Source organism: Haplochromis burtoni, unplaced genomic scaffold (assembly GCF_018398535.1).
Source record: "Haplochromis burtoni strain Fernald_Lab_line unplaced genomic scaffold, NCSU_Asbu1 Contig_192, whole genome shotgun sequence".
Classification (NCBI taxonomy): Eukaryota; Metazoa; Chordata; class Actinopteri; order Cichliformes; family Cichlidae; genus Haplochromis; species Haplochromis burtoni.
This window is the reverse complement of record NW_024582553.1, coordinates 721,336-736,920: the sequence shown is the minus strand read 5'-3', so window position 1 is coordinate 736,920 and position 15,585 is coordinate 721,336. Positions and strand designations below refer to the sequence as shown.

At 40.5% G+C, this 15,585-nt stretch overlaps 1 protein-coding gene across 9 annotated transcripts in view; it reads left to right on the top strand.

Annotated features, from left to right (window-relative positions):
• kcnc3b (potassium voltage-gated channel, Shaw-related subfamily, member 3b) overlaps window positions 1-15,585 on the top strand; it is a 49,532-nt gene that overhangs the window by 20,969 nt on the left and 12,978 nt on the right. For 4 of the 9 annotated variants that reach the window (XM_005935491.3, XM_005935489.3, XM_005935484.3 and 1 more), the window contains exons 3-5: window positions 8,558-9,539; window positions 11,186-11,380; window positions 13,258-13,278. In XM_005935491.3, coding sequence (XP_005935553.2) covers window positions 8,558-9,539; window positions 11,186-11,380; window positions 13,258-13,278 — 1,198 coding nt within the window. Of the gene's footprint in view, window positions 1-8,557; window positions 9,540-11,185; window positions 11,381-12,361; window positions 12,491-13,257; window positions 13,279-15,585 lie in introns of all 9 variants that reach the window. The other 5 variants (XM_042226002.1, XM_005935493.3, XM_042226001.1 and 2 more) reach the window with 2 other exon arrangements.

Genomic DNA, 15,585 nt, shown 5'->3' with positions numbered 1-15,585 from the left:
CCCCCCCATTTGCTTTGCCCTGCTGGGAAAGACTCCACGTTCCACCGCTCCCTGATTGTCATACTGACAGTAATCAAACAAAAGCCTCGTTAACGAGAAGCAAAATCCTTTACCTGCCTTTATGTATCACTGTCAAGGTCACGCGCCCTTAACTTGATAAACTAAGGCCTTTGATTGGACAATCGGCGTCTGGACCAAATGATCACAATTTGGCTCTTGCTCCTGTATACATTCAGCCCTCTATGCCAGCTGTAGGAGCAGTATTTGGCTTGGTCTTGTCCTTGGTGCCTGAAAGCAGAGGCTAACGCAGTGGTTGTCATGGTGACACAGAGCCAGGCAGGGCTGTGGTAATACTGTAATGATAAAGCTCTTCTGGATGGTGCCGCAGTAAACACAGCGCCACTAGGGTCCCGTTAAGGAAGAGCGCAGCGCACCGCCATGCATGCAAAAATGCCTGTAGGGCTAATATCAGCTCCGACAATCTCTCCTCGGTTATATCGCTTACATTCGTGCTCTCCCAGCACCTCTTCCTTCCTCGCTCCCTGTCTCTTTATTGCAATCTCACTCTCCGCTGCCCCTCATTGTCTTCTCTCCTCTTTCCTTTCCTTCTCCTCCACCTCCATTCCTTTGCTCTCCCTTCTTCATTCATCCATCGGAAACACAATCAGCGCTCGCCTTGATCAACTTCCTTTCGCAGTTTCTCTCTCTCTCTCAAAAAGGCTCTTTTTTTCATTTGCTCCTCTCTCCATCTTTGACTCCCGCTCTTTTAAATTTATGTTGATGATCTTTCAAAATCTAATTTCGGTGTCTAGAGAGTAAGGAGGAAGGTGGTGGGACGGTGTGGTGGGCTCGATTGGACCTTGAAGGTCATTGTTAGCTTTAATGTAGGGAATTGACCACATTGCACCTGTGCCTGTAAGTGCTACGCACCGAGAGCATCGTCCAGAGTGCACACCTTCACGTTGCTGTGACGACAACAGCGACAAAAAAAAGGGATGGCGGGAGAGAACAAAGCGCCCAAGGAGATAAATAAGTGTGAAGTGACAGATTGCTACTCCTCCTTTTATCATCTTCTTCCACTTCTCTCTCTCTGTCTCCCTGCTCATCCCTCTCCATCACTTCAATGCAGTGCTCATGCAGCTACCACTTGCTATCTGTGATCAGCAAGTGTGCGCACACACCTCCTGTGCCCATAGGCTGTTTGTCTCTTTCACATTGTGAGTCATGTCCACACATGCACACGTTTGGTGCCAGGAACTTACACCAACAGATGTATATGCATGGAATGCACACACAGGCTCTGCAGCTGTGTGCTGCAGGCTGATTTGATGAATAGATTTAAGCAGATTTTATTAATGTTCAAGCAGTTTGAGTGCTTCTCTGTCCCCCTCAGAGCCAGAAAACTCCTGCTTGCCATGTTGATTGAGTAGTATTGATTTGATGTTCGCATCTACTGTGCAATCTACTGTACTCTGCTGCTGTAAATACGGCTCGATTTACTCACTGAAAACATGAATGGACCTTTGTTTTATCAGGAGCAATAATTGATTGTGGCTTTTAGCTCATCTCAGTCAAATTAATTGCAGTACTTTTGGTTCAAGCTGCCAGGGTAATGAAACCCAAACCCGAATGTGTCTTTGCATTTTGTTTTTGCTGAATACGTTTATCTGTCATTGTTAGGTCAAGCTTTCTCAGTACAGAGTGCTTTCCTCTGTGTATAAGATTTCCTACTAGGAAAAACATCCAACTCCAAAAGTTTAATTTAATATGAAGCAAGAAATTTGCTAATAAAGAAAGGAAGATGGAAGAGTAAGTAAATATTGTTGTTTGTTAAGTTAAAGAGTGAAAAACAGTCATTTTACCCAAGAACTGTGACTCGTGACTCATATGATGCTTAATTGAGTCATCATTATTTTTGTAATGAAATCATCTCTATAGCACAAAACAGCCAGAATGGCACAAAGACTCACTCGGACATTTAGAGCATGCACAATTTTGTGGTCCATATTAATGGCAGTTTCATTTGATACATTTATAAATTTATATTTGACTCTTTTATATTTATGATATTTGTATATCATTATATAGCAGAAGTCAGTGTGGTTAACACAGATGATAAAAACATAAATTTTCAGGGCTTAGAGCTGGCACTGACTATAATTTATTATAATCCTGTTTATTCTCCAGGTGGACGATGGCGGCTCCTCAGCCACTGTTAGGTCATCACTTACAATTTTGCCATCAGAGAGGGGTCACAGACTTCTTACCCATGGGTGTAATACCTTAAAATATTAGTGTACTGGTACACCTGAGATTACAACCACATTACAACTACAAGCAACTCTAGCTGGGTGCAGAATATATATGTACACATGTAATGCACAATGAACGGTGTAATGTGCAATTAACTTAAACAAACTTAAACAATACCCTTTCTCAACTTACTCTGTTTTTTCTGTAAGTCAGCCAATGCCTCTCATTAAGAGCAGTCCGACTATGTGCCAGCTCAGCAGGTGTTAAAGGTTTTGGCACGGTGAATCAAAAATATACAGCGCCTCTGAATTTTATTACATCAAGTATCGTTTTAAAACTGTTCCAGATTAAATTATAACACCCAAAATATCAGTTTAAATTCCCCCTTGTATTCATTTAGTCATTTATAAGTTAAAAATAACAGCTGAAGAGTTGATGTGCCAGCATTACAGGTACAGTTGCAAAGGTTTTAGGCAGGTGTGAAAAATGCTGTAAACAAAAGAATGATTTCAGAACTATAAATGATTGTTTATTGGCCCTAAATGTATTCTGCAGCAGGACAATGACCCCAAACACAGAGCGAAAGTCATTATGAACTATCTTCAGCGTAAAGAAGAACAAGAAGAACTGGAAGTGATGGTAGGGCCCCCACAGAGCCCTGATCTCAATATCATCAAATGTGTCTGGGATTATATGAAGAGACAGAAGGATGTGAGGAAGTCTACATCCAAAGTTTGGAACAACCTACCGGCCGAGTTCCTTCACAAACTGTGTGCAAGTGTAGCTAGAAGAATTGATGCTGTTTTGAAGGCAAAGGTGGTCACACCAAATATTGATTTGATTTAGATTTCTCTTTTGTTCATTCACTACATTTTGTTGATTGATGAAAATAGATGATTAACGCTTTCGTTTTTGTTTTGTTTTGTTTTCCCTTTATGTTGAGTTAACTGGAGGTATTTTGTTTTGTTTTTTTTTGGTTAAAAGAAAATGTTATTTAGTGTAAACAGAAGTGATTCTTGCAGCTGGAATCAAATCAGCTTTTAGATGTGTGTGTTTGAATAATCTAAACAGATCTGCTCTGTTTAAGACAAAATTCTGCAACAAATCAAGCTCGTGGACAGTGCGCTCAGCTACATTTGGTTTAGCAGAAATATTATTTTCACTGTATTAAATTCGTGAGCTGAGCTCACTGTCAGATCGGCTCAAACAAAGTTGTTTAACTTTCATATTTTGGTGCTAATATGTGAGTAGATAAAAATTGGCCTTTTTTAAAATGATGTATAAAAGCTTAAGGTGTGTGCATCTACTGTGTCTGAGCCCACATAATTATATTATATATAGGTATATGAGGTACGTGAATGAGAAAAACAACAACATAAAGACTAAATTCAAAAGTGAAAAGAGATTAAAACACCCACTGGACACTTTATTAGGTACACTTTGCTTCGTATTGGGTTGGACCCTCTTTTTCCTCCATAACTGCCTTAATTCTTCATGGCATAGATTCAACAAGGTGCTGAAAACATTCCTCACAGATTTTGATACGTATTGATACGACACCATCACAAAGTTGCTGCAGTTTTGTTGACTGCATTTCCATAATGAGGATCTAGATGCTCTACTGAGTGAGATCTGGTGACTATCTTGTTCAAGAAACCAGTTTGCATCATGGCACAATTTCTTGCTGGAAGCAGCAATCAGAACATTGTACACTTTTAACCATCTCCATAAAGGTCTGGAGATGGGCAGCAACAACACTCACTCAAAGTGTGCTAAGAAAATATCTGCCACAACACCACACCAGCCTACTGGCCTGAACTGTTGATACCAGGCAAGATGGATCCAGCTTACACCACATTCTGACTCTACCACGCGAACGATGTCACAGACCTCAAAACCCATCTGACCAGAGGAAATGTTTCTTCTGCTTACCAGTTTTGGTAAGACCCTTCAAATTATATTCAAATTATATTCTCAGTTTCCTGTTCTTAGCTCACAGCTGTAGCCCAGCTGTAATCTTCTGCACACCTTGATTGTAACAAGTGGTTGTTTAAGTTACTGTTGTCTTCCTATCATTCTCCTCTGTCCTCTGGCATCAACAAGGCATTTTTGAGAGATGCTGCTCACTGGATGTTTTCTCTTTTTCAGACCATTCTCTTTAAACCCTCGAGATGGTTGTGCAAGTGAATCTCAGTAGATCAACAGTTTCTGAAATGCTCAGACAGCCTCTCTGGCACCAACAACCTTACCATGTTCAAAGTCACTTAAATCTCCTTTCTTTCTCATTCTGATGCTCGATTTGAACTTCAGGAGGTTAAAAAATGCATTGATTTACTGCCATTTGATTGGCTCATTAGATATTTACATTAACAAATAGCTGAACATATGTACCTAATGAAGTGGCTGGTAGTGTAGATTTTACCACTTTTGTGTTAGAACGATTAGATGGACGTATTTGACATTCAGTCATTCACCTAATCCAGCTTTGTGTGAGATTCAGTAATATAAACTAGCTTTATGCATAAGTTCCTAGCAGCTTTGAAATCACTTGTATGGAATAACATGTTGGAAAAAGACACAGAGCTCCATCTGTCCCTCCGTTTGACAGAAGTTGCTAAGGCCTGTCATTTATTATTAGCCTTCAGTCTCTTGTTAGGTTTGCTTCTTTTTCTTTGGCTCCTCGCTCTTCCTCTCACCATCATTTCCGTCATACTTTTTGTCCTCTTGCTTGTCATTGCAAAAGTCTTCTTTTCATCACACAGTCACATCACATTAACATCATCAGAACAATGAGCAAATCTTGCCTCGGTCACATCTCTGAGTTTTGTTAACCGTTTTGGCATTCGTCCATCCCTCTCACCTCGCTCGTATTACTCTATGTCCTTGCTTCTGGACTGCTTCAGCTTTTTCCTTTGTGCTTCTCCACGCATGGATCCGCATCGTCTGGTCTCCCTCCCACTTGTCCACCCCCTCCTGTGTCTCCACCTGTGTAACCTACATAAACGATACAGTGTTATTATGGTTTTGCCGCAAGTTTCTTTTTGCAGTCTCTTGTGTATGTGTTAGCTCGTACATGCGCAAAGGACAACATGGAAAAGCTCACTTTGAAGACAAGATCTCACACTTTTTTCCCAGTCTCTGCATCCTCATGCTTTCTACAGTTGCCCATGCTTATCATCTACTCAGTTATTAACTATTATTATAATCCTTGCATCAGTAATGTCTGACGTCGTAAAGAATAAAAAGAACAGTAGAAACAAAAACAAACAAAAAATGAGCACAACACTTCAGGGTGAAACTCTCTTCGTTGTTGTGATTTGTACTTGTGAAGACTTTCTGGTGCTCGGCCAATAAGGGAACATCCTGTGCTGGTCCCACTGGTACTATCCCGCTTCACTGGGACGGGAGGGTGGGGGTTGATACCGGGGGTGGGGGAGTGTAGAGGGTGTTTGAGAACCTCAGTGTGTGTGTATGTGTGTGCTTTCATGATACAGAGGAGGAGAGTACTGCAGCAATCTGAGAAAGTAGGTCAGACACCAACTAGTGAGAAACATAGCAGAGGAAAAAAAGAGGTAGAGAGTAGAGATGGAAAAGAGAGGGGAAAAAAGAAAGAGCATAGATGGTAGAGGAGAAGGAGAGCGGGACGGAAAACAGACCAGAAAGGACAGCAGATGCTGCAAGAATGACAGACCAAAGCAAAAGAGAAAAACAGGAGCAAATCTAATGATATACATTACCAAAGTATTTGGGCTGCAAAGAGGTAGCTGGTAAAAAAAAAAAATGCAATTACACTTTCTTGATTCATTGAGCCAACATTAAACAACATAAAACAACATTACAACCAACGAATGGTTGAAACAATCAAAAAAGAATTACAGGATGGACACCAACTTACTGATTTTCCTGGAAGGTCACGTCTTTGGCTAAATGCTCGTTGGCTAATGTCCTCAATAAATACAACCGCTCACAGTATTAAGCCTTCTGCCCAGTCTGTTTCTGTCATGAAGGCACTTAGAGAAAATATGTGTAGGCTCTCATCCAATTTCCAACCCAAAGAAAAGGGATGGTGGGGGGGAAGGAGACCTTTCAAGAAACATAAGTGGCACTGGTTGCTCTTTTTGCCCAGTTATAAAGCCTCTTCTTATAAACATTTTGCTCTTGATATTACATAAGTGCATAATGCCAAAAATACAGGCTGGCACTCACAATATGCTGAGGGCACTCATGGTTCTTATATATATGGACTCCACTCAAGTATGAATTACCTTTCTCTTTTGCTCCTCGGGCCATGGTTGTGTTTTATTATTTATTTGGTAATGCACAAAGTATACTGCATCTATAAATACACTGCAGGGCTTAGGAATGGACCACAATGGGGAAAGACTGTGCAGCAGCCGCTCGCACACTGGTGTCATCACACTACTGTCATTGATTCGCTGACAACTGAACAAGTTACAGTGAAGGGAAAAGATTGGCTTCATATAGTAAACTGCAGATCACGCAGATGAGCTAGAAACAAACTGGAAAACAGAGATGTCTGAAGCGGGACAATGTGATGGTTTAAATTGGCTTGTTTTTCTTTCTGTCAAGGAAAGCTGCAGAGATTTCTGAAGTGAACAGGCAAACCCATGGGATGCAAAATATTGTAGTATATAGAAAGGACCCAGGTTGTGGAAAGATAAGCAATACATTTCTCACAAGAGGTTCACAATAACAACATAATAAATCAACAAAAAAAGCATGGGAGTTAGTGTGAGTTGTTAGTTTTAATAGGCCAAATGCAACCATAGCATTAAGAATATGAACACCAAGTATTAAGTATTGAAAAGACTCGTCAAAATATCCAATTTAAAGAAACACACACAAGTAGGCCAAATGATATGACTGTGTGAAGGGTAATGTTACCTTAAAGCATCTGCATGATATTTAAATGAGCAGTGAGGTTAATGAAATCTTCATAACAATGGGATTCCAAACAGTACTGTAAAAAACTAACTAAATACACCCAGTGATTGTTTTGGCTAATTTGCAGCGCGACCTTTATCAGGAAAAACTTGAATTAATTGTTTTCTGTATGTCTCTCACGTCACTGTGAGGAAATTTTGGCCACTCTTCCTTTTATTTATTTACAGCTCTTTTAAGGTTTCATCACATCATTTCAGTCAGTTTGAGCTCCAGACTTTGGGACGTTGCAACAGATTTGTTGCTGTGTTTGGGGTCATTGTTACATTGTAAAGCCAAGTTTTAGCTGATGGACGAAATGGCCTCGCATTTGACATTTAATAGTTTGGCACATAGATTGGCTCACTGGCTGCAAGCTGCCCAGGTCCTGTGGCTGCAAAACACTTGGCATGAAGTGTTTTTGGTGATGTGTTTGGTTTTCTGCAAACGCGGTGCTGTCTATTTAACCAAACTGTCTTTGGTCTTGTCTGTCTGTAGTTTATTTAGATGCAACTTTGCAAATCTAAATCATGTTGCCAAGTTCTTTTTAGACAGTATTTCTCTTATCAACCCTTTCAAATAAGCCATACCTATTAGTCTTTTTTTCATTGCACCTTCATGAATTTTAAACTTTAACATGCACAGTTGGATTTTGGGGGGAATTTGCTGGTATGTCCACAACTAGGAAGATGGTGACATTGTGTTAACACACACTTGAATGCTCTAGACTGGGAAACTGCCAAAGCCTCTGGTTTTATAGAGGTGCTCACACTTGCTAATGATCAGTTATTTGGGTCAATTTGATTATCAGCACTGGCTGCTAATTACTAAGTAAGGCGTTCTTAGTTTCTTTGCATAGAGCTGAATAAAGTCCTGTGAAAACTTCCTTCTCCACATGAGTGTAATATCGCAGACATATTTTCAGGTATTTATTTTATCCCTTCTGATTATAAGTTCTATTTGTGGACTACATGCTTCTGAAATATTTTTATAGCTTTCTGCACACTTTTTGTTTTCTGGCTAAGATGTGGTAATTAGTTGGAATATGTAGGATACACACTGACATATTAAGACATTTTTAAATATTGAGTTGAGTATTAACTGATAGTATACTATTTAAGGGTATAAGTGTTATACATTCACTGGTTGTTAAATTTAATTTAATGTAATTAAATTGAATGAATAATTAATGCATTTACTTTTGCGGTTGGCTTGAGGTTTTATACTGTTAAAATGCTGACATTTTCTCTGATGTCCTTTGCCTCGCTGGATTTTCATAATTTGACTTTTTTCTTTTGCTCTTTCTCTGATTTCTCTTCCTACATTAACTCTTTCTATTGACCCTTTTCTTCATTCTTTTCAGTATGTGGCTTTTATCTCCCTATTCTTCATCCTCATCTCCATATCCACGTTCTGCATGGAGACGCACGAGGCCTTCAACACCATCCTCAACAAGACAGAGAACGTCACAGTGGGCAACATGACTCGTGAGGAGATAGTTTACGAGGTGGTGACTGACAGCTGGCTGACATATGTGGAAGGTGTGTGTGTCATTTGGTTCACCATTGAGGTCCTGCTTCGAGTCACCTTCTGCCCTGACAAGTTTGAATTCTTCAAAAGCACCCTCAACATCATCGATTTTGTTGCCATCCTGCCCTTCTATCTGGAGGTTGGTCTGAGTGGGCTGTCCTCCAAAGCTGCCAAGGATGTCCTGGGGTTCCTGCGTGTCGTCCGATTTGTTCGTATCCTCCGAATCTTCAAGCTGACTCGCCACTTTGTAGGTCTCCGTGTCCTTGGCCACACCCTGCGTGCCAGTACCAATGAATTCCTCCTGCTCATCATCTTCTTAGCTCTTGGTGTCCTCATCTTTGCCACTATGATCTACTATGCTGAACGAATTGGTGCAGACCCAGATGACCCAACAGCCAGTGCCCATACCAACTTCAAGAACATCCCCATTGGATTTTGGTGGGCCGTTGTGACCATGACCACGCTGGGTTATGGAGATATGTACCCGGAGACATGGTCAGGGATGCTGGTGGGTGCGCTGTGTGCCTTGGCTGGTGTGCTAACCATTGCTATGCCTGTACCTGTCATTGTCAACAACTTCGGCATGTACTACTCTCTGGCTATGGCCAAACAAAAGCTTCCCAAAAAGAAGAACAAACATATCCCCCGAGCGCCACAACCAGGGTCCCCCAACTACTGCAAGCCAGATGCCTTGGCGATGGCTACTGCATCACCACAAAGAATCTTGGGAAATGTCTTAGGAGGAGTGATGGGGTCTGGAGGAATAGGAGGTGACTGTCCTCTTGCCCAAGAAGAAATTATAGAGATCAACAGAGGTGAGTGTTTGTTGTTGTTTTTTAATGCTGCTTATGTTTATCATGAGAACATATGCAATCTGTTTTACTGTTGAAAATATAGAAATGAATAAATTGTGTATGTTCAAGATAAAATTCAAGTTTCACTATGTTGTTTACCACTTTAAGCAATCTAAAACGAACTTGCATGATTGTAATCAATATGACAGTTTGCTCATGGTAGTTTGAAGCGTACAAAAGGATTTTAGACTTTTAACTGAGAATTAACTGAGTACCAAAGTGTCAAGAGAAAGAAGTGGAAGTACTATCAAGAAGAGATGCATAGCTGATTCTTGAGCCACCCTGGAGAAATTGCTGGCCCATCACAACTCATATGTAATTTATGATCAACTGGTAGGTTCACCGTTGCCTTAAGGCCTCCATCTGTCAGGGGGGAAAAAACAAACATTATGGAAGGAAAATGACCTCAATTATCTTTTAAAACAGCTTAATGCATCTCAACTTTGAGCTGACTTCCCAAATTGAGGAAAGTCAGCCCACATATTATCTCTCTGGCATTAACAGTGAAATCAGGAGACGAGGTAATGTGGCTCTTGGCGCGCTTTTTACATGCTGCAGCATCAGGCGTCAGTCATATGCCACAATAATGCACCTTAAATGCATTACTCCAATGGCCTGATCATTAGTGAGTCAGAAAACATTTCTTCAGTGCTTTTACTACATCTTGTCTGCTTGGCTTTTTTCCAGGTATTTGTGGGCGGTGTCTTTTCTTTCTTCTTTTTTTTCTTTTTTCCTTGTTTTTATTAGCAAGTTCTATCAGTCAAACTTTTGATAGCAGACTCCAGACTCGGAAAGTACAATCAAGTAAAAATTTCATTATATGCAAAGCTTGTCTACTAACATGTCTTTGCATGACTCATAGTTCCATATCATTCATATTAATCTTGGTGAGGCCCTCAGCTCATTCACTGCGTAGAACAAGACATTTTCTTCTGGTTGGCTTCCCCTTACAAACAGAAGGATTGACCAGAACATGCTTTATTTTCCTACATTAGAGTAGGAAACATTAATTGAATTTTATTAATGCCAGATATATTGTAACATAAAGACCCTATAATGTTAGAAATGACCCCAACAATCAGATGACCCCTTATGAGCAAACACTTGGTGGCAGTGGGAAGGAAAAACCTTTTTTTAACAAGAAGAAACCTCTGGCAGAACCACGTTTAGGGAAGGAAAGCCATCTGCCAACATTAAAGCCTCTCTTTCGATTGGACTCTACTCGGTTTTTAGGGTTTTCCATTAGGTAGTATTATCTGGTACCAAGTACTTTGTTAGCCAGGGTTCCAAGCGAGCTTCATCAAGCTTAAAATGTGACGTCGACAGCCTGCGTTCCACTGATTGGCCAGGTAGTGACGGCTCAGGCTGGGTCATGAGAGCGACTCCTTCACAAAAATCAAACAGAGCAAATTTTGAACAAGAGAAATGGTTACAAACAAACCAACACTGGTTTGTTCTTAACCAGAGCCAAGTCGAGTCAAGTACAGCTGAGTAGGTGGAAAAGAGGAATTAGATATGAAATTGTTTTTTGAGTTAAACAAGATGTTTAATTTTGTAGCACAATGATTCTTCTTTGGGTGTTTTTCACTTTCCTTTGCCTCAACTAGATTCTAAGCAGAATGGTGACGCAGCCTCAGCCGCCTTGGCTAATGAGGACTGCCCCACCATCGACCAGGTGCTGAGCCCGGATGAGAGGAGTCCTATTGGGCGAGGCCCCACTCGGGAACGCTACCAGCAGGACAGAGCCTGCTTCCTTCTTAATACCAGGGAATTCCGTGCCACAGATGGGAATGTGCGGAAAGGTATGTTTCACACCAGGAGACGGATATGCAAAACATGCACATCTTATGTAAACAGATCCACACAGCAAGATGTTTGGCACAGTATGATGTAAACATACATTATATATTATATAAGTGCAGAGGCAGCCAATGCAGATAAACTACATATAGGTCCTTATACGTTTTGAATGTCACATTCAAACATGCAGGAAAGATGCGCTGGATGGGACAGCACACTATAAACTGAGTTAGGAGACTTCAGTCACAGCTAGCAACAAAACATCCACACATCTACAGTCGTGCATTTACCACACATGCATACACACCAAGTTCTTCTGCTCTGCTCTGTTTGTTTCCATCTCTTCACATTCATGTTGTCTGTGTTTCCATCACCGCTTGGTATCACATTTTATTTCTTCTGTCGGACAAGAATCTCTGTCCCTCTACCTCTCTCCTTTTCCTTTTTCTTCACAATGCCTCAGCCATTCATATCTTCCATCTTTCCACGGTGTCTGTGAACTTTGTTCTGTGTCCCATAATGTCACATTTATTCATGCTCAAAAACGATCTCTTTCTCTGTCTTCTGGACTCAGACAGTTGACCATGCATTAATTTACTTCTCGTCACTTCTGTTTCTCCCTGTCTGTTTCTCCCTGTCTGTTTCTCTCTTTCTCTCTCTCCTGCCTTGTGTTGTCCTTTTTATTTACTTTTCCCTCAACCCCTTGACCACTTACCCTCCCAAACTTGCCCCACATCTACCCTCCCGTCCCCGCTCTTTCCCTTTTGAAACCCACGCCCTCATTTCACCCCTTCTTTTCCTTTGTGCTCCACCATAACGCCTTCCCTTTTCGTTGCCCCATGTCCATTATCTTCATGCTCATGAAAACCCAACACCTCATTTACTACTGCAATCCAACTACCACCACTGCCACCAACCTGCACTGAAACACTCCCCCACACTCCCTCCAAACTTTCGACACCCCCCTGTTGACAACAAACTAGAGGCAGCAGCCCTGGCACCCAGCCCAGACTCCCCTCTGACTGAGGATTGGTATAAGATGGAGGGGTCTCTGTTACAGCAGGACCTCAATGCAAACTCCACATCTTCCTGGATCAAACCATAGACCAGAGGTAACACTAAAAAAAAAACAAAAATTTTTTAATAAAGGAGCTTGTATCCTGGAAACATCCAGAAAGTTTTAATCTGGCTGTCCTAGAGGTAGGATGTTTTTTAATTGCACAAACAGAAGTGTAGTGCCCACTTTAACACAGATGCAGCTGCACATGCTACGCATGACCTCAAAAGATATGCAGATACACCAAATGTTTTCACAGTGTTGTGTCTAAATGTTCAATGGAGTTTGTCCTTTGTGTCACCTGTAAGAAGACTTATCTGTGCCTGAACGCGTGAAATGATGCAAACATTTGAGCTCAGGTTAGGTAGCACTTCAGTGTGAATGTTAAGGTTTGGGTTGCAAAGGGTATTTCGGGGCTCACCTTGTGATTTCTGAGGTATTTCATACAATGAGTCCTAACCTCAGCCCAATGTTGTACTTATTATTATAACTTTGTGAATGACAATCTCAATGAACACTGTACAAGATGTAATAAAAAAGAAAAGAAAAGAAAAAATCTGGAGAGAAAATGTGAAAATTTCGCTGTGATATACACTCAGTAATTACTTGTTTGTCTGTGTGAGAGCTTAAAAAGTGCAAGAGCGCATCCATGCGGGTATGCACATGTGCAAAACACACCCAGAAGCTCAAATGAAAAATAACCCCGTTGTTGTGTCCTGTGTCAATAACTAATAAAGCAAGACACTGAAGAAGAACCAATGGGAACAGCGGGTCATGTTGTTGTCTGATGTGCCTCTGTGTTGTTGTTGTCTCTCTCTTCAGGTTGTGTCATATCACGCGTGTGTATGTGCGCTTTTTTCATTCTTACCTGTTATACACTGTGTCTCTGTCCTCTCAATGCCGTCTGAGTGTTGTGTTTGTGTTTGTCGTGTGTGGCTTAATTTAGTTTTTTCCCTTCCTATTGTGTTTTACTCCCTACCCCACGGACCTCCACCTTGGCAAACAGAAGTGCACACTGCAATTTAAAAAAACAATGTTTGACTATAAACAACACCTTTCTATTTACACCTGTATATATAATATGTACATGTACTCTCGCACTGGTTGTATGCACTAACAGTGGCATTTGTCCCTGCTACGCCGTGATGTGGCCACAAGGATTTGCAAAATTACATGTACATATGCACCATTTCTAATCAGCTGGTCTGCACTGATACTTTAACACATTGTGATTGCAGTGCTGGATATCACCTTTCCAAGGCCCAAGGTAACTGGGGTCACTGGAGCCATCTGTGTCAGGGGATATCACTTCGTGAAACATGGCATGCTTAACACTAGCAAACGTTTTAAAGAATGCATTAATCAAAAAACAAACAAACAAAAAAATTGACCTACAAATCAGTTATAATACCAGAGTGCTAATTTACAAAATAAGCGTGTAATGGATCTGAAATACTATCCCCTGACCGTATAACTGTGCTTTCAGTGCCTAGTGTAGTCCAAAGATTAGGACCTTTTGTATGAGTACTGTGGAAAAATCAGAAGGAACATAAGCTGCACTTGGTGACTGAAACACTTACCGGCCAGACAGAAAGACAAATGCTATGACAGAGTTGACCGAAAAAGCGGCTTCATGCTGTTTAAGGTAAGCGAGCCTCGAGCTGTCCGAGCCTTTCAGTTAGAGGTTGCTGACATCGCTGCAGTTTTTAATGGTTTTCTATATGTAATATAAAATCTAGGTGCTACAAAGATCCCTCTTTAAAACAAATCAGGAGTCCATTGAGCAAAACAAGTGCTTGGGTTATTAGGATGCTGCGTAGAGCTTGTAATTTGTAGGTAAGCGATGTATAAAAGTCTTTATTGTTTTAGTGTGTATTTTAATGTTGAGCCTTGTGCACTGGGGGAAGAGACTGTACTAAGTGCTTACAGTAAATACCAAATCAATTTGATCTGTTTCTTACTTTCTCTGACACTTGAGTCTCTAGTATCTGATAACAAGATTCCATGTCTATAAGCCCCGTGTTAGACAAATGACCTGGCCAAGGTGATGCCTACCTTTTTCCTATTGGGGGGAAAAAAGATAGTTATATAGGAGCATTCAAACTTATCTGACTAATCTGTTAAATTTGTGAATCAGAAGTTTTGAATATCAATTAAATGAACAAAAAGCACTGGGTTTATAACAGTTATGATAGTCCCTGCTCTCCACTTGTTTTTAAAGAGGGATTTCCTCCATGCTGACTAAAAATCATTCTTGTGTGCTTTATTTGTGATTTATTTTGTAGATATATGCATAAGGTGTTTTTGCCAACTTATTTTCTTAGCTTCTCAGATTCTTTTGTTGGATTGTTGGCCATTTGACTTCCTACGCACCCAGTGCCGTATGCATGGCTCACTAAGGTCAAACGGTCAATCACCCCCCTCTGATTGCTCACTCCAAATCACTCCTCCAGACCTTCTTCAAGGAGTTTATATTGGCTTCTGTCTCTCTGTTCCTCTGTCTCTCTTCTTCTCCACACTCTTTTCCTCTATATATGTATATGAGGTGTTTTTTTGTTCTGTTCTGTGTTTCTAACATGCTCTGTGCATCTGTATTACTGTGATGTGTTATCCAGCAGTTTGGTAAAAAAAAAAGAAGTATTTATTTGAATGCTTTATTGTTTCGAGGTGTATGTGTGTGGATTGAGTTGATTTATGTTAATTTTAATTATATTTTGCTGTATTATGTATTTTGTTTCGTTTTTCTCTTGATATTGTGTTTTGTACAAGTTCTTTTTGTTGTTTTGTGTTTTGTGACTTCCCTCGTGTTCTTCCTGTGATCCCCTTTGAGTTTCACCATCACCTGCGATCTGTCTTTTCTGAATCGGAGTGACAAACAAAACTGCCAACAAAACAACGGAAAAAATTAACAGAAAAGTGGTGCAAATCTCACTGGTTAAAGGCATTCTCAAGAGCATATTTGGCCAAAACGTTCACTACTTATTAGCAAATCCGTACTTATCTGTGCTTTTTATGCATTCATGTTATTACGCTAATTATCATTAGTTTACTTATGTATATATATATATGTGTGTATATATATATTAGATTAAAATCACAACAACAGTCACCTCAAGGTGCTTTATAATGTAAAAATACAATATTAGAAAG